Source organism: Nannobrachium achirus, assembly GCF_963921795.1.
Source record: "Nannobrachium achirus genome assembly, chromosome: 3".
NCBI classification, from domain to species: Eukaryota; Metazoa; Chordata; class Actinopteri; order Myctophiformes; family Myctophidae; genus Nannobrachium; species Nannobrachium achirus.
This window is the reverse complement of record NC_137812.1, coordinates 1134295-1154491: the sequence shown is the minus strand read 5'-3', so window position 1 is coordinate 1154491 and position 20197 is coordinate 1134295. Positions and strand designations below refer to the sequence as shown.

At 42.4% G+C, this 20197-nt stretch overlaps 1 protein-coding gene across 1 annotated transcript in view; it reads left to right on the top strand.

Annotated features, from left to right (window-relative positions):
• Positions 1 to 4474: 4474 nt before the first annotated feature.
• Positions 4475 to 20197, top strand: part of LOC308281575 (anoctamin-6-like) — a gene marked incomplete at both ends in the record, with an annotated part of 64482 nt that continues 48759 nt past the window's right edge. The window contains 2 exons of the mRNA XM_080721802.1: positions 4475 to 5376; positions 18529 to 18598. Coding sequence (XP_080577928.1) covers positions 4475 to 5376; positions 18529 to 18598 — 972 coding nt within the window. The remainder of the gene's footprint in view (positions 5377 to 18528; positions 18599 to 20197) is intronic.

The window sequence follows — 20197 nt, the reverse complement described above, 5'->3', positions numbered from 1 at the left end:
ACTGTACATACTGTACATACAGGGAACAGCAGGACAGTAACTGTATCATAATATTCAGATACTATTTTGAAAAACATTCTTTAAAAGTTCATATAGTTTATCTACAAGTTCACTACGTGTCAATCGGCTGTTTTAACAGTTTTTTAGTTCTTTGTTTTTTCACAATAGGGATAAGGGGTAAGGCACAGACAAAAGATGACAGTGAAGTGACAATTGAAGGACTGTTAAGATTTATTTTTTTATTTTTTTACACAAAGACAGCTCAGCAACAAACAAACAGGTCTTCACAATTGACATACAAAAGATAATTTTTAAGACAGATACAAAATATATATATACTGTATGCACACATATTCACAATAAAAATAAATAAATAAAATGGTGAGTTAAAGACATGCATATCATCATAATTACAATTATGGCTCAGGACAGAATAGAAAGAGAAGGGAGCAGAGAGGGGATAAAGACAGAGGAATAAATACATTACTCTAAACAAGGCACAGAAGTTGACACTAGCCGGGGAAAAAAAAAACGCTTGAAAGTGTTGACGCGACTGTGTTATTAGAAAACCTAAGGTATGGAGCCCAAATCTTCATGAACTGTCCAGTTGAAGAGTGAAGCATACATGTCAGGTATTCGAGAGTGAAACTCCATAACTAACGTAGGGCCTATGCCAACTAGTCTTAGTGGGAGGTTTGTCACTTATCCAGGACATGAATATATTCTTTCTGGCAGTGAAAGCATGTCATACAGCTTACGGTTGCTAGCAACAATAGTTGCATCTTGAATCGTGTAACCCAGAAGCAAAGAGAGCGGGTTCATTTGTTTTAAGACATTTTCAAAACATCTAATAAAAATTGAAGACATTTTGAATACATCAAATAAAAAATATTGGCCAAATTGTCAGATGATATAAGAAAGAAGCAAACATTGTGAAAATACCAACGTAGCATAATCGTGTTGTGATCAGCTACAGTAATCAGCTACAGTATTTTCACAATATTCTGTGCCTTTATTCCAGCCTTTGAGAGGCATATCGTCTCTGTCGGGTGGAAACCTTGTATGTCCAAGATCCAAAGATCAAAACGTGCCGCTTCGCGCTGCGTTTCCAGCTTGCAGATCTGCTACTTTTGATGCTTTTGTGTGACGCTGTAGTATTGTTGGCCATACTACAGCGGCCATTAATTTACGAAAGCACACACAAACACACACACACGCACGCACGCACGCACGCACGCACACACACACACACACACACACACACACACACACACACACACACACACACACACACACACACACACACACACACGGTTATAATATGGAAATAAGAGGTTTCTGCCTGACAGCATATTATATGAGCTGCATTTTAGATGCCTGCACTGTAGACACAGTAGCAGGATTATATTAATGCACCTTGGTAAGCTACAGGCATGAGTCATTTCCTGTTTGACAACATTCAAGTAGAGCTATCAGAAGGTAGAATAATACTTTGTTTATAGTTGTCAACCTGTTCATAGTCAATGGCAAACTCTGAGACAACATGAAATAGATATTAACTCGCATTACCTATAAGCTTGTTGACAATATTCTGAACAAGTTGTGGATAATGTATAATGGTGCTGACCAGATCCGACTTAAATATAATAACAACGGATTCAAATTCAGTAAATATTTCTCACTTTAAGATGGACTGGTTACGTACATAAATGTGAAAAACATAATATGATTACAATGACGACGACAACAACAATACTAATATTATTACTACTACGTGCAGGAGCAGGACATAATTTCTTAAGTAATTTGTGACCTCAGTTGACGTGTGTGTGCATGTGTGTGTGTGCGTGCATGGAGAGGAATTCACATATTTGGAACAGAGCCAAATAGGTGATTTGGTTGATAGGTGAGGAATGTGAGCAATGGCAGCTTACAATATGTCAGTAGAACTGTACATATTCATGAGTTGCATTTGTAGCCATGTTGAGGACAAACTGATTGGGGTAGGACAAATAAAAAAAACCCTGTGTTGGTCCTCAACATGGCCGTTTCGGACTACATGACTAATACAGTACTATAATTAATACTAATACTAATAATACAGGACTAATGCATGAATATCAGTTTAACAGTCTCCACCTGTTAAGACTGGCCACACCTCCCTACCTGTCTGCTCGCCATTGACAATCCATTACTAGGCGTGTCAATCGCTGCCTGTGTGAAAGATATTCTCATACAGCAGCTGCATTTCTCCTCACTCTGAGAGATACAACATCATGGAATTAGAGGAGATCATGTCAGGGGATAGTAAGGATAAGACTGAGTCTGGTAAGCTTTTAACAAGCAACAACTAAATAGCAGCTCTGTAATCTCACAATGTGCTGTGTAAGTATCAACGTGTTTCGACCTAAGATATGTTGTGTGGAGGGACCACATATAGAAACCTGGGAACAATGGTAAACTAAGTATATGTGACCTTTGGGCACCGGCCTACTACTTAGAGACCACACAATTCAGGAATGATGCACATTGAGAACGATGCAAGTTGGGAATGCATACCTCACCTGGTTATAAACCTGTTGTACCTGCTGTTATAGAAGTGGTAGGTACTACAGTAGGCAGGGGTGAGATGCCATGGGCTCGCGTGGGCTCGGCGAGCCCACACTTATTTTGCTGCACGCACGCTCGCCTCATATGCAAACACTAATTAACAATAAAAACAGCGTGTGCGCATGACGTCATGAATTTAGAGGACCCACACTTCTAAAATCCATATCACGCCACTGACAGTAGGTACATGCAGGCATAGAGCTGTGTGTGTGTGTGCGTGCGTGCGTGCGTGCGTGCGTGCGTGTGTTCGTGCGTGTCCCTGTGTGCGTGTCCCCCGCATCTCGAGAACCGTCTGACTGGTGAACTTAACACTTAACCTGCATTCTTATTGCTGAGGACCCAAGGGAGCAATGTTTTATTTGTAAAGGCATTCATGGTCATGGGAATACATGAGCATATAGGGATAACATGCATTGCCTTGCACAATGATTTGTAATATAATTTCGACTTCAATCTTGTGTTATTAATTATCTATACGGAAACCAAAATGTTGACTTCTTGGGACGTCTATTTCTGCAGCAGGTTTGTTCCATTGCTCATACTGTAGTATACTGTATGACCCAGCAGTGAACATACTGTACATACTGTACATACAGGGAACAGCAGGACAGTAACTGTATCATAATATTCAGATACTATTTTGAAAAACATTCTTTAAAAGTTCATATAGTTGGTCTACAAGTTCACTACGTGTCAATCGGCTGTTTTAACAGTTTTTTAGTTCTTTGTTTTTTCACAATAGGGATAAGGGGTAAGGCACAGACAAAAGATGACAGTGAAGTGACAATTGAAGGACTGTTAAGATTTATTTTTTTATTTTTTTACACAAAGACAGCTCAGCAACAAACAAACAGGTCTTCACAATTGACATACAAAAGATAATTTTTAAGACAGATACAAAATATATATATACTGTATGCACACATATTCACAATAAAAATAAATAAATAAAATGGTGAGTTAAAGACATGCATATCATCATAATTACAATTATGGCTCAGGACAGAATAGAAAGAGAAGGGAGCAGAGAGGGGATAAAGACAGAGGAATAAATACATTACTCTAAACAAGGCACAGAAGTTGACACTAGCCGGGGGGAAAAAAACGCTTGAAAGTGTTGACGCGACTGTGTTATTAGAAAACCTAAGGTATGGAGCCCAAATCTTCATGAACTGTCCAGTTGAAGAGTGAAGCATACATGTCAGGTATTCGAGAGTGAAACTCCATAACTAACGTAGGGCCTATGCCAACTAGTCTTAGTGGGAGGTTTGTCACTTATCCAGGACATGAATATATTCTTTCTGGCAGTGAAAGCATGTCATACAGCTTACGGTTGCTAGCAACAATAGTTGCATCTTGAATCGTGTAACCCAGAAGCAAAGTGTCATGAACTGTCTGGTGTATGCCCTTATTTTGTAGTGTAGTCCCAGTGTTTCCTGTTTTGCCTTGTTTCCATGACCTGCCTTGTCTCACCTGTCCTGTGATTAGTAATTGTGTTCACCTGTGTCTTGTTTAGTTGTAGCCAATCATGTGTTAGTCCTGTCTATTTAAACCCTCACTTCCTTGTGTTCCCTGTGAGATTATAGATGTTTGTTATGGTGTTCTGTCCTAGTGTTTCAGTCCTGTATGTATGCTACTGTTCCTGAGTTTTGGGACAATAAATCCCTGTTCATTGGATCTGTTCTGCTTCTGAGTTGTCTATTCTGCATTTGGGTCCTACATCTGAGTCTCATCGTGACAGTATAATCACGCCAAAATGGACCCAGCAGAACAGAAACTCTTCCAGCTAAAGGTGGATGATTTTGATACTGCAGTAACTTGCCTCATTGGCTCTACTCCAAATCAGCGTGCTGAAATTGAAAAGATGATTTCGACCCAGCAGCTGTGGTTCCAGGAAAGGCCATGGGTGAGCCACTTTGTCCCTCACTTGAATGACGTCCGTGAGAGGCTAAAGACATTTATTGATTCCACTTCAGTTACCCCTGCTTCCCAACCTGCTCCTCCTGTCAGGATCGGGGCCCTGAACTTGCAATCTGCCCCACCGAAGACCCAGCCCATGGATTTGTTCAGCTATTTCCGTAGCAGTGTCAAAATCCCTGTTTATTCTGACCCGGATTCAGATGAAGACCCATACCTATGCACCAGCCTGGCTCTGGGAGGTCCCCATGGGGTAGTTGACCAGAACTTTGTCTTGGGTGGTGTTTCCACTTCTGCCAATGCCCAGGCAAAGCCTCGTAAGAGGCCTGGTCGCCGCCGCTCCCGTCGCAACCGTCACACCCAATTACCCAGCGATACACAGTCGCCCCCGCCCAGCAGCGCCAGAGAGTGTCAGCCGTCGCCCAGCAGCGCAGCAGAGGCTCAGCCGCCGCCAAGCAGTGCAGCAGAGGCCCCGCCTTCGCAGCAGAGGGCGGCAGAGGCCCCGCCTTCGCAGCAGAGGGTGGCAGAGGCCCCGCCTTCGCAGCAGAGGCCGGCAGATGTCCCGCCTTCGCAGCAGAGCGCCGCAGACGCCCCGCCTTCGCAGCAGAGCCCGGCAGAGGCTCCGCCTTCGCAGCAGAGGCCGGCAGAGGCTCCGCCTTTGCAGCTGAGCACCTCAGAGGCTCCGCAGCAGCAGCTCAGTGCCACAGATGCTCCGCCCATGCCTCCTGCTGCACCAGAACCTTTGTCACCTGACGTCCACTTGTCTGAACCCCAGTCAGCGTTCCCAACTGACATTCATTCTGAACTACCACCGGTCAACAACGCCAAAATCGACCAAACACTTCAGAGGTCAGTCTCCGCCCCTGTCCCACCGCCCATCAGCCCTTTTGTTCCCCGGAGCTCAGGGCATCAGTTTCCACAGACTGCACCCAAGCCACCTATGCTCGGCTCTAGAGCTCCATGCCCCTCTGCAAGAGGTTCAGTTGGTCCACAAACCAGCCCATTGACTGCTCTTCAGATCTGTCTGTCTGCCTGTCTCCCTTTCTGTTTGTCTGCTAGCGTGTCTGCAAGTCTGCTTGTGCGCCTGTCTACTCCCCAGTCATCTAGTCCCCCTTCCATTATGTTTAACCAACTGTTATGCCAGACCGCCTGTTTGTCCGCTTGCCTGTCTGTCTGTCAGTTAGTATGTTTGTCTTTTGGTTTGTATCACCTTGTGCCTGTGTGTTTATCTGTGTGCGTGTCTGTGTGTCTTCCCAACTGCCTTTCTGTGTGACTTTGTTTTTGCCTTACCCAAAGCCAGTCCTATGTTTTTGTTTTGACTTGTTGTTGCCAGTCTAATATTTAGTTTTGTGCCCCATTTTCCCTCCTTCCGACTCCCCTCCACCCACCCTGCTTGGCATTCTGAAATTAGTTTTTGGGATGTCTGGGATCCATCCCTTAAAGGGGGGGTACTGTCATGAACTGTCTGGTGTATGCCCTTATTTTGTAGTGTAGTCCCAGTGTTTCCTGTTTTGCCTTGTTTCCATGACCTGCCTTGTCTCACCTGTCCTGTGATTAGTAATTGTGTTCACCTGTGTCTTGTTTAGTTGTAGCCAATCATGTGTTAGTCCTGTCTATTTAAACCCTCACTTCCTTGTGTTCCCTGTGAGATTATAGATGTTTGTTATGGTGTTCTGTCCTAGTGTTTCAGTCCTGTATGTATGCTACTGTTCCTGAGTTTTGGGACAATAAATCCCTGTTCATTGGATCTGTTCTGCTTCTGAGTTGTCTATTCTGCATTTGGGTCCTACATCTGAGTCTCATCGTGACACAAAGGGAGCGGGTTCATTTGTTTTAAGACATTTTCAAAACATCTAATAAAAATTGTAGACATTTTGAATACATCAAATAAAAAATATTGGCCAAATTGTCAGATGATATAAAGAAAGAAGCAAACATTGTGAAAATAGCTTTGTAGCATAATCTTGTTGTGATCAGCTACAGTAATCAGCTACAGTATTTTCACAATATTCTGTGCCTTTATTCCAGCCTTTTGCCAACCAGCCTGGAGCATCCATGCTTGAGTGAGAGTCACATCGTCTCTGTCGGGTGGAAACCTTGTATGTCCAAGATCCAAAGATCAAAACGTGCCGCTTCGCGCTGCGTTTCCAGCTTGCAGATCTGCTACTTTTGATGCTTTTGTGTGACGCTGTAGTATGATCAGTTGGCCGTTAATTTACTAAAGAACACACACACACACACACACACACACACACACACACACACACACACATGACGCTGTGAAAGGGCAAAAAAAGCTCCTTTAGCAACAGACTGTTGCATCCAAGTTGCAAAAACGAGCGCTATAGGAGATCTTTTCTGCCCACAGCAATAAGACTGTACAACTCCTCATCTGTTTGGCTTGACCAGGCCATTTAGGATGGGGGATGTGGGATACAAGTTTTTCAGATCTCTATTAGTAATGTTTTGGTTTGGTTTGTCAGTTATTTATTAACATTTTAACTTGCTTAGATGTATTTCTTTTAGATATCTAATATTATCATGTGTTTTCATTGACGTCTTTATGAGCTGCTGTAACGCTTGAATTTCCCCTCGGGGATCAATAAAGTACCTACCTACCTACCTACACACACACACACACACACACACACACACACACACACACACACACACACACACACACACACACACACACACACACACACACACACACGTTATAATATGGAGATAAGAGGTTTCTGCCCGACATCATATGATATGAGCTGCATTTTAGATGCCTGCGCTGTAGACACAGTAGCAGGATTATATTAATGCACCTGGTAAGCTACAAGCATGAGTAATTTCCCGTTTGACAACATTCAAGTAGAGCTATCAGAAGGTAGAATAATACTTTGTTTATAGTCGTGAACCTGTTCATACTCAATGGCAAACTCTGAGACAACATGAAATAGATATTAACACGCATTACCTAAGCTTGTTGACAATATTCTGAACAAGTTGTGGATAATGTATAATTGTGCTGACCAGATCCGACTTAACATGCAAGACCATTTCATATCAAAAATATAATAACAGATTCAGTAAATATTTGTCACTTTAAGATGGACTGGTTAGGTACATAAATGTGGAAAATGTAATCCGATGACAACAACGACGACCTCAGTTGACATGTGCGTGCACGTGTGTGTGTGTGTGTGTGTGTGTGTGTGTGTGTGTGTGTGTGTGTGTGTGTGTGTGTGTGTGTGTGTGTGTGTGTGTGTGTGTGTGTGTGTTTGGCCTATATCCACTATAGGAGTCAATCAATTAATGGGGCATTAGAGTGCGATTTGCATCCTTTTGATCAGAAGTATTAAAAAACATTCTTTTGTATTTGTTGCATTCCTTGTCTTAGGAATGCAACAAATACAAACAAATTACCAGAGGATACTTAAGAGATATTTTGAGCTGATCACTATATAGGATGCAAATGGCGCAGTAACTGCCCATTAACGAGCTTGCAGATCAACTATTTTCGGCATGCAATACACACCGTCGAAGTACCGGTATAGTCAGGCGGGGAAATCTTGCTTTTTCGACGTCCCAAATGTTCGACGGCCCGCAACTTCGACGCGCCGATAGTTCGACTTAGGGATCGCGAGATTTCGGCGCCGCTGTTTCGACAGCACGTTTTTTCGAAAAAACTGACGCCGGTCTTTCGACTGGGCGGCACGCTCTTTCGACAAGGCAGCACGGTATTTCGACAATGAAAAAAACAAGTCTCTCTCACACGCGCACAGACAGACTCACAATGCCAACTAACCCAGCTTACCTCCCCGACTTTTTTGTTCTCTTTCTCGTCTCTCTCTCTCTCTCTCTCTCTCTCTCTCTCTCTCTCTCTGGATTAACATTACCTGAGGACGTGGGGTAAAGTAATCTTTACTGACGGGAAAAGCAGGGCCGTGCTTAGGGCCTAGGGGGACCCAGGCAAGGCAAACCCAGGTTTGAGGCCCCTGGCCCAATTTGGTAACCATCAAAATTGCATATATATTTTAAGTCCATGTTAATCATTGCCAGTAAAACAAACACTGCGTGCCATCTTTAAGAAGCCCCAGTAAACCCTGTAAAAAATTGATCTCATCCTGGGTGGCGCCACTTTAAAGTAGCCTAACTGTCCAGGCCCCCAAAACTAAAGGGAATTGATACACATATGTATATCAATTTAGGGGGCCTCAAAACCTTTTAAATATAAATATTTACACAGACTTTAGAAGAAATGGATCCATTCCCTGCATCCTTTAAATTAGCAGGGACGTGCACACATAGACACTAGGGGGTGCTAGAAAACCTGCCTTTTTGCCTGCCTGGATCAATGTGCCCTTTTCATAAAGTTAGTTTTTTGTATAGTGTTTGTTTGTTTTGTACAGTGCTCAGTATGTGGACCATGGTGACATCGGTCAATTCTGGATTAAAATCTTCTAATATATATATTTATGCCCCAAAATGCTCTGGAATCTTACTACACGTGTAGGCTATCTGTGATCAAAGCAGCATGTATCTATTCTGCATCTAGCTTAAGGCAAGACCCAAATTAACTAAAAACTTTGCTTCTGGGGGTCCCTGGAACAAAATATTTTGAGCAGCAGGGACGTGCACACATAGACACAAGCCTTTTTGCCTGCCTGGATCAATGTGCCCGTTTTATAATGTAATTTTTTTGTTCAGTGTTTGTTTGTTTTGTTGTTTTGTACAGTGTTCAGTATGTGGACATTATTACCCCTAATTATACCCCAAAAATAAATACTCTTGCCACATATGTAGGCTATCTGTGATCAAAGCAGCATTTATCTATTCTGCATCTAGCTTGAGGCAAGACCCGAATAAACTAAAATCTTTGCTTCTGGGGGTCCCTGGAACAAAATATTTTGAGATTGGGGTCTGTGGCCAAATACATATCATTTTGGAGGTCCTTGACATGACAAAGTTTGAGAACCACTGATTGAGGCAACATTTAGCTTGTCAGGGTGGTTGTGTTGGAGCGCCTCAGTGCGGCTGCAGAGTTCATGTATAGCCTCTCTTCCGAGTAGAGAGAGACACTAGAAACTCTGCTGGAGAGACAAAACAAACTGCTGAATTCAATTAATTATGAATTTTAACTTAGAGAAGGGAAAAAAAGGACTCATGTCCCTTTCAACTCGAAGGGACTATATGACATTATTTCTGCAAATGGTGAGTCTTTCTTAGATACATGCTGCTTGCTTGCTTGCTTGCTTGCATTCATTTCATTTCCATTTCATCATGTTGTGAAGAAAGTCTCAGCATAGCTGTGTGTATTTACCACTTGCAGAAGTAATGCCATATAGTCTTTTTTTTTTCTTCCAAAAGTTAAAATTCATATTTCATTTCATTCATCAGTTTGTTTTGTCTCTGGATGCCCAGAACATATAATATGTTTTTTGACTTTGATCTCATACATGATTTATCGATTATTCAATTAATTGATTCATGCATATCAATAGACATAGATATGTCACAGCAGGGCATGTGTGTATATCAATAAACCATTGTCTGAACATGTTAATGTAGGTGTAAGCATCGTCCACGTGACATCATTCAAATCGCGTCCCCCCAAACATTGAATCACCAATGCAACACTGTCCATCCCTAACTACTAGGCAGTTGACGGTTCCACGCGCCGCACAAGGTGCCCTTTTTTATTCACTTGAGCACCCCCTCCTCAAAATGTCTGTGCACGCCCCTGTAAATTAGTGTACATGACAACACAGAACATTCATGAAGGATCTGCTTGTGTAATCAGGGCCATTGTTATCTGGTCTCACCTTTGCGAGCCAAGCTCTTTTCAAATTCTAATGAGCTAATATATCCAAAGCAATTGTGCTTCACTCTCACATATTTTTTTTAGAGTTACAAGATTACATAATTGGAATATCAGAGTTATTACCTACAAATAACTATACCTTAATGATAATAAGAACAAGAACAACTTTAAGTGCATGTTTTGCAGTGGTTCTCAACCTTTGTCTCACACTAAATACATGTAAATGGATGTGTGTCCACAGGCAGCCTGTTAATTATATTTCAATTCATAGCTACTTCAATTATTGCCAGTAAAACAAACTAGCATGCCATCTTTAAGAAGCCCCAGTAAACCTGTTTAAAGTATTAAGTTAAACATAACATTTATGTTAAGTTGCTTACCGTTCATTATGTTGACATCATCATGGGCCCACTTCAAACTGTCAGGGGGGCCCCAAATGAGATTGAATATATATATCAATATGTGTACCTCAATTTGGTAACCCTCATATATATGTTAAGTCCATAGCTACTTTAATTAATCTCATCCTGGGGGGCCCCCATTCCCTGCATCCGGAATGGATACATTTCTTCTAAAGTCTGTGTAAATATTTACATTTAAAAAAAGTTTTGAGGGCCCCCAAATTTATATTTGTGGGGGCCCTGGACAGTTTGAAGTGGGCCCTCCAGGCCAGGATGAGATAACATTTTCACAGGGTTTATTGGGGCCTCTTAAAGATGTATGTGACATCACAGAACACACATGAAGGAACTGCTTGGGTAAATCAGGGCCATTGTTATCTGGCCTGCACCTTTGAGAGCCAATCTCTTTTCATATTCTAATGAGCTAATATGTCCAAAGCAATTGTTTCATGTTAACCCTCACTTCAACTGTTCTCTGTTCAACAGCTCAACTGGGGCCCATGCCCATATTGGTTAAAATAAATCAAAATCTCATGAGGCCCCCAGCCTGTGTGGGGTTTGCCTGTATGGATTGCACGGCCCTGTTTAAGAGTAGCCTAATGAATGACCACAGTCAGTGCGCAACAGGCTCCGCCAATCACTTATCTTACTTGTTAAAAGCAACATATTATAAAGACATGACAGTAATATGGGTGCATATAAACGTAAAATATACTCTCCTCCCTAGCTGTAGGCCTATGCACATATGAACATGTCTGTGTCCAATAGAAAGCTGCAGAGCATGGATTTTTTTTTTAAACAAGGCAGTACAAGGCAAAAATAACAGGCTATCAACACCGTCGGATAGTAGCCTACAGGATGTTAACTTGCAGATCTGTTCTTTAAGCATGCACACAGAGAGAGGGAGAGGAGAGCATGGAGGAGAGAGAGAAAGTGAGGAGGGGAGAGAGAGACAGACAGACAGACAGACAGACAGACAGACAGACAGACAGACAGACAGACAGACAGAAGATGCGCGAACACCCTTTGCTTTTTTAGCACCTCGCAAAAACACTACTGATCTAGTAGGTGTGATAAGTTCTGTCGGGTCAGTCTGGAGCATATTAAAGAGGTTATTATAGGCCTAATCGGCGATCACTCACGTGCGCGAGCGCATGCATGCGACCGCTCCAGCTAATAAATCCGTGCACAGGGCTTCTAAATGGAGACCCACTCCCCCCACAAGTTGCCACAACACCCCTGCCTACAGTTCATGCATGTCACGAATACAGGTCACTTCGCCAAAAATCCAACGCAACATAGGCTTCAAAGGAGCTTTATTGGCAAACACGGGCTTATGACAGCAGAACAAAAGTTTACATTTGGGCCATTGTGAGAAAGACAGTAACCAGTCCGCCGTGGTGTGTGTGTGTGTGTGTGTGTGTGTGAGAGAGAGAGAGAGAGAGAGAGGGGGGAGAGACGAGATCGAGACAAGAGAGAGAGAGGGAGGGAGACGAGAAAGAGAACAAAAAAGTCGGGGAGGTAAGGCTGGGTTAGTTGGCATTGTGAGTCTGTCTGTGCGTGTGTGAGAGAGACTTGTTTTTTTATTGTCGAAATACCGTGCTGCCTTGTCGAAATACCGTGCCGTCTTGTCGAACTGTTGTCGTGTCTGACAGTTGTCGTGTCGAACTGTTGGCGTCCTTTTTTTCGAAAAAGGGTGCCGTCGAAACAGCGGCGCCGAAATCTCGCGATCCCTAAGTCGAACTATCGGCGCGTCGAAATTGCGGGCCGTCGAACAAATGACACGTCGAAATAGCGACACGCGCCCCTCTCAGGCTACTTGGAAGACGTAGGGAGGAGGAGAGGAGATTCACGCAAAGAAAGATGAGAGGACGGGTGCCCAAAATATGATCTGCGTTGTATCTGCGCTGCGTTGTAAGCTTATAGATCGGCTATATTTCTGGTAAAGAGATTGTGTTTATAGAAAAAAGCAGTCAAAGAAATGTGGGTCCGTTTTTTCTGAGAATAGAGGGTTTAAGCTTGTAGATCGGCTATATTTTTGGTAAAGAGATTTGGTGTTTATAGAAAAAAGCAGTCAAAGAAATGTGGGTCTGTTTTTACTGAGAATCGAGGGACAGAATAGAGGTTTTAATAGATTCTTTTTTTAATATGCTGGTGATTCGACAACAATAAGGATGTTTGTTTTGAGTTATCTTCCATGCATTCCCTCTGTATCTGAATATGAAATGACGAGCGTGCAGTGTGAAAGATGAGAGGATGAGATATATATGAACCAAATATGAACCAACAATCATTGTAATCATGTAATAATTAGTAATGCAGTAATGGACGTTTCATGATGAGACAGAATCACAGTGGCTGTTATAATGACTGGAGGGTGAGATCTCCAATTTCAAGGTCGACATCTCCTAGACTGGAGTGAAATTTTGTGGGTGAGATTTCTATGACTGGGGATGAGATTTCCAAATTTCGAGGACGGGATTGTCCTAGGTCATTAATTAGGTCATTAATTTGTATATTTTTCTGCGGGTTACGGCAAGGCGAGTTACGTTCTGTGCGGGCTGTGGGCGGTGCGGGTTATGAAAAAACCTGACCCGCGCATCACTAGTACTTTATGGAATACTTTTGAACAAACGTCTTCATCAATGGGGCGTGGCATGAAGCTGGTCAGCCTGTGGTACTTCTGAGGCGTTATGGAAGCCTAGGTATGCTTTGATAGAGGTCTTAAGCTCATCTGTGTGGTTGAGTCTGCATGGTGTCTCTCATCTTCCTTTTGACAACACAACACAGATTCTCTGTGGGGTTCAGGTCAGGCCAGTTTGCTGGTCATTTAAGGCCAGTATTACCGTGGTCAGTATACCAGTTACTAGTAGTGTTGGCTCTTTGGGCAGGTGTCAAGTGCTTCTCAATTCAGGCGAGAAACTCCTAACACCAAATTGCAAACGGGTCTACAGGCCAGGTACTGTACTAACAGTGATACCTGAGGACAAGATCAGATCATGAAGGTGAACAGGTGTAGTATGTACAGTATGTTGATGAGGAAGTCTTACAACATTAGTGTGGTTGATGGAACAATGGGAAAATAATGTGTGTGTCAAAACAGATGCATAGCTGATGAATGATTAGATAATGAAGGCCATGGTAGGATCCAGAGGAATGCCGTTTCACAACTATCAGACAGTCAGGTTGACAGCAGACTTTGTACAGAGACAAACAGAGCTTATGTTGTATCTAGATCAGGGGTCTTCAACGTTTTCAGGCCAAGGACCCCTTAGTTGAGAGAGAGATGAAGCAGGGACCCCCACAACCTGTTCATACATACCATAGTTTCATTGTTTGACAGCACAATCATCAGTGTATTTTGGATTCATGTCAATTTGTGTTTTCAGATATTTAACCACTTGAACCGTCAATACTTAATACACTTGACCTTTCACTCCGCACTTAGTCCGCTCTTTTCCCCCTCTACACCAAAGCTCTTTGACAAAAATAGCCGATCTACAAGCTCACAACGCCTCGCGCTGCGAGGCGTTGTGAGCTTGTAGATTTTTTGGCTAAAGTTGTCAGAATATGGACACTAGGGTTCAAGTGGTTAATATAAAAAAGGAGAAAAAAAAAGTTTCTATGATTCAAAGATTTGGAGGACCCCCTGTAGTAACTCTGGGGACCCCCTTGCGGTACCGGACCCCCTGTTGAAGGCCCCGGATCTAGACATATTGGACCCCTTTCCGTCCAGCACAGCTCTGGGCACATAGTCTTTTTTTGGGGGGGAGGAGTGCTGTATCACCTATTTACAATGCTGTTTCGTTTGACATTGCTGTTACCTAATATGAAGTGCGAGAGAGGTAAAGAGAGAGAATATGACTTGTGTACATTTCAAGTCGTGCATTTTGATTATTTTGAAAATGGCTGATGATAAAACAATAACTGCGACAAGTAAATCATTATCAGACTTCATCCGTTTGCAAAGACAGTTTGAATGACAGACATGCACTCAGAATTACAGAAGGAGGTTTGCCCTCCCACCTTTGCACGATATGGGTTGCAGAGGTTATGCAGTCATTGAAGCTAGAAAGAGAGGATCTAGTTCCAAATTCGACACCACATCCTAAACTTTGTCAAGAAGGTGGCTCCCCAATTAGAGACTGACAATGATCAGCTCTCCATGTAGGCCGAATAATCTCTTGTCTAATTTTTCTCTTTATTGTTTTCCTCAACTTAATTTCTTTTCTCTTTTTGTCTCCACCAGCTGAAGGCATGGGGGAGAGTATGTTTTCGCCCCTGTCCGCCGGTCCGTCCGCCCGTCCGTCCGTCCGTCCGTCCGTCCGTGCGTCCGTCCGTCCGCCTGTCTGTTACCAGCTAATCTCCGGCGCCGTTCGCTTGTTCTCTGCCAAACTGTGCACACACTCTCCCTGGATGCCAATTCAGAACCTCTGCCCCACATTTTTCACATGGCCCTGTTCTATTGCCACCATGAGGCCGATGTTTGCAAAACACATTTATGTACACTACTCATAGAGATTTTGTCCACAAAACATGCAAATCGGTAGACAGTATCTCTACAGTCATGTGATCAACATGGATCTGATTTTCCATATTCCATCATGATTGGCAACAATTGGCTTCCAAAGTTTGCAGGATTGCTCCATTTTGAACAAAATGCCTCAAATCATGAACACAGCGTGCAATCTTGATGAAATTGGGCACATATCACTTCATGGTGGCGCTATAACAAGCCAATTTGTGTTTTTAACATTAACTCCACCGATAAGTGGAAAACTTTGTATGTGCATTCCCCAGAGGCTAAGGATAAAACTTTGCCCTAAATTTCTCACAATTTGCATTTTATAGCGCAACCAGGAGGCCAACTTATGTAAAACACATTCTTTGCTATTACTCCATCAGATTTTCTCCAACAATCACGCAAATCAGTACACAGTATCTCTATAGTCAAGTGATCAAGACCATTCCATCTGCTATTTCATATTCCATCCTAAATTGACTAATATTGGCTTCCAAAGTTCGCAGGATTGCTCCCCTTAAAAGAAAAAAAAATCCCTCAAATCATCAACGCAGCTTGCAGTTACTGTGATATTTGCCACACATATTCCCACAAGGTAAATGCTACCCTTTTCACATTGGCCTGTTATAGCACCATCAGCAGGTAGACTTTAGAAAAACACATTTTTGGAGCACAATGCCTCAAATCATGCATGCAGCGTCCGATTGCCAGGTCTAAGATTTACGAAGAACACATACCACCCGTTTTACATTGGCCATAGCGCCACCAGGACGCCTGCCCTGGTGGAGACTCTATTATGAGCTCTATTCTGAGTTCCCAAGCACCCAGGGGAATCGGGGCCTGTAGGTGACCACATAGATACGGTCACCAGAGCACTGCTTTCACTGGATGAATCCATTACCACGGACCAGATTTGAATAAAGTTGGTTGAATGAATCCAACGTGATCCAAATCAGGTCTGAATTGGATCTGTAGAATTACGGATTTGGTGTGAGAGGAGCTTTAGAACAGTGGGGTCGGGACCCTCAGGGGGGTCCCCACATGATTTTGAAGGGGTCCCCAGATGACAGTGAAGTGACAATTGAAGGACTGTTAAGATTTTTACACAAAGACAGCTCAGCAACAAACAAACAGGTCTTCACAATTGACATACAAAAGATAATTTTTAAGACAGATAAAAAAGAATATATATACTGTATGCACACATATTCACAATAAAAATAAATAAATAAAATGGTGAGTTAAAGACATGCATATCATGATAATTACAATTACGGCTCAGGAGAGAATAGAAAGAGAAGGGAGCAGAGAGGGGATAAAGACAGAGGAATAAATACATTACTCTAAACAAGGCACAGAAGTTGACACAACAATTAGCTGGGAAAAAAAGAAAAACGCTTGAAAGTGTTGACGTGACTGTGTTATTAGAAAACCTAAGGTATGGAGCCCAATCGTTATGAACTGTCCAGTTGAAGAGTGAAGCATACATGTCAGGTATTCGAGAGTGAAACTCCATAACTAACGTAGGGCCTATGCCAACAAGTCTTAGTGGGAGGTTTGTCACTTATCCAGGACATGAATATATTCTTTCTGGCAGTGAAAGCATGTCATACAGCTTGCGGTTGCTAGCAACAATAGTTGCATCTTGAATCGTGTGACCCAGAAGCAAAGAGAGCGGGTTCATTTGTTTTAAGACATTTTCAAAACATCTAATAAAAATTGTAGACATTTTGAATACATCAAATAAAAATATTGGTCAAATGATATAAGAAAGAAGCAAACATTGTGAAAATAGCAACGTAGCATAATCTTGTTGTGATCAGCTACAGTAATCAGCTACAGTATTTTCACAATATTCTGTGCCTTTATTCCAGCTTTGCCAACCAGCCTGGAGCATCCATGCTTGAGTGAGAGTCACATCGTCTCTGTCGGGTGGAAACCTTGTATGTCCAAGATCAAAAGATCAAAACGTGCCGCTTCGCGCTGCGTTTCCAGCTTGCAGATCTGCTACTTTTGATGCTTTTGTGTGACGCTGTAGTATGATCAGTTGGCCATTAATTTACGAAAGAACACACACACACACACACACACACACACACACACACACACACACACACACACACACACACACACACACACACACACACACACACACACAAACACACACACACACACACACACACACACACACACACACACACACACACAAGTTATAATGAGATATGAGGTTTCTGCCCGACAGCATATGATATGAGCTGCATTTTAGATGCCTGCGCTGTATATTAATGCACCTGGTAAGCATGAGTCATTTCCCGTTTGACAACATTCAAGTAGAGCCATCAGAAGGTAGAATAATACTTTGTTCATAGTTGTGAACCTGTTCATAGTCAATGGCAAACTCTGAGACAACATGAAATAGATATTAGCTCGCATTACCTAAGCTTGTTGACAATATTCTGAACAAGTTGTGGATAATGTATAATGGTGTTGACCAGATCCGACTTAACATGCAAGACCATTTCATATAAAAAAATATAATAACAACGGATTCAAATTCAGTAAATATTTGTCACTTTAAGATGGACTGGTTACGTACATAAATGTGAAAAACATAATCTGATTACAATGACGACGACAACAACAATACTAATATTACTACTACTACGTGCAGGAGCAGGACATAATTTCTCAAGTAATTTGTGACCTCAGTTGACGTGTGCGTGCACGTGTGTGTGTGTGCGTGCATGGAGAGGAATTCACATATTTGGAACAGAGCCAAATAGGTGATTTGGTTGATAGGTGAGGAATGTGAGCAATGGCAGCTTACAGTCTGTCAGTAGAACCGTACATATTCATGAGTTGCTTTTGTAGCCATGTTGAGGACAAACTGATTGGCGTAGGACAAATAAAAAAAACCCTGTGTTGGTCCTCAACATGGCCGTTTCGGACTGCATGACTAATACAGTAGGCTACTATAATTAATACTAATACTAATAATACAGGAATAATGCATGAATATCAGTTTAACAGTCTCCACCTGTTCAGACTGGCCACACCTCCCTACCTGTCTGCTCGCCATTGACAATGCATTACTAGGCGTGTCAATCGCTGCCTGTGTGAAAGATATTCTCATACAGCAGCTGCATTTCTCCTCACTCTGAGAGATACAACATCATGGAATTAGAGGAGATTATGTCAGGGGATAGTAAGGATAAGACTGAGTCTGGTAATCTTTTAACAACCAACGACTCGCCATTCTTTAGCGATGGTGTGAGGAGGATCGATTTTGTCCTGGTCTACGAGAAGGATGATGCAGAGGAAAATAAAGAGAGGGTGAGAGCTTGTAGTTTGTTTGTCTAATAACTGCCATTGGGGTGTACCTTTGTCTACCTTGACCTTAATGTGTTTCTGCAAAACAAAACCTCACTCGGAAGTAGTATTACTTTTGGACCTCATTTTAGAAAATAACTCCCCAACCTCTGTCTTGTGCAGCACATTTGTACAAGATAAGAAAAGTCTGTATTTTACTTTCTGACCTTACCCCACCAGATATATGTTTGGCCTGTTTAAAGGCTGAACATGAACACATTCCCAATTTCAATAAAAGAGGATAACGTTTTTGCAAACAAAATGTTTTATTGCTGATGATGATTGAATAATAAAACAATACGAAAATATTTTGGCGATTAGACTCCATTAACATTACAATTATAAGATTAGCTTTTAATAGGGAGAGCCCCCCAATGGGGGGAAATCTTGCTTTTGCGAACGCCCATCATTTCGACAGGAGGGTTAGCGACTCACTCCACGGAGGTTAAGGTTAGGGTGAGGGTTAGAGTCGGGTGTCGAAAAGTTGACATGTAGTAACAGCCACACGCTCCCCCCAATGGAGTCTAGACGCTGTTGGTGACAGTGCAGATGACCTCCTTCTTAACTCTAAACGATTGAGACAAGGTGGAGTTGGGGATGGAGGTGGGTTGCTTGTTGCATGCTGAAAAGAGAATAGGGAATTTAATTAAGGAGTCCGTTTCTACTACCGCAACGTGAGGCGGGACTATGGCTGCGGTCCAAATCGCTAAGCAAACAGCCGCCGGCGACGGGTTCCCACTCTTTTACTGAACACTTTGGTTCCCATGGCGACGCGTCCATACAGCAGAGGTTTTAGTAAAGTTGCGGGGGGCGTGGCCAACTAAACTGATACCAGCCGGCTGTGTTCTTCTTCATGTGCTGTATTTCGGGAGGCTCCGACCACATTCTCCCATGTATCCCTGCGGTTGCACGTGACCGTTGGCAGCCAATAGCATCCTCCGGTGCCTTTACAATCTATGATGGCAACTCCCATGCCAAGGACCCATATTGTGTCATTTGCGCTGCAGAGAAACCAATGGCTTCGCTTTGTCCATATCTTTTATACAGTCTATGCGTAGTACAGACAGCTGAGCGCTGATCATTTCCGGTTACCGTTGTCATCTGCCGTAGCCGTCCAAAGTTTAAATAGTCTAATGACAAGGATCAGAGGCAGTGATATTTAAAGACTGAGTCCAATCGCCTGATTGGCCAACTGCAGATTGGATAGAAGTGCACACGCTTTTAGCTGTGAATGACAACGTACATTTCTTAATGTTCCTTACTGACATGCATATCGTTCATATCACAATTTTAGATGTAAAATGCTCAGTGCACAATTAACTCAGAGATTGTAAAACCCATACAGGTCCATCACATTTGTTTACTGGTAATGTGGTTCTTGTATACTACGTCACTTTTAGTAACTACTAATAACAGATCTACACTATACAAGCTCAAGTGTCATAATTCAAGGTGTTGTGAGTTTGGTTCCATTTGTACAAAATATACATACTTAAATACATACATAAATGAATATGCTCTAAGAATTAATTTAAAGCTGCAATATAGAACATTTTTTATTGA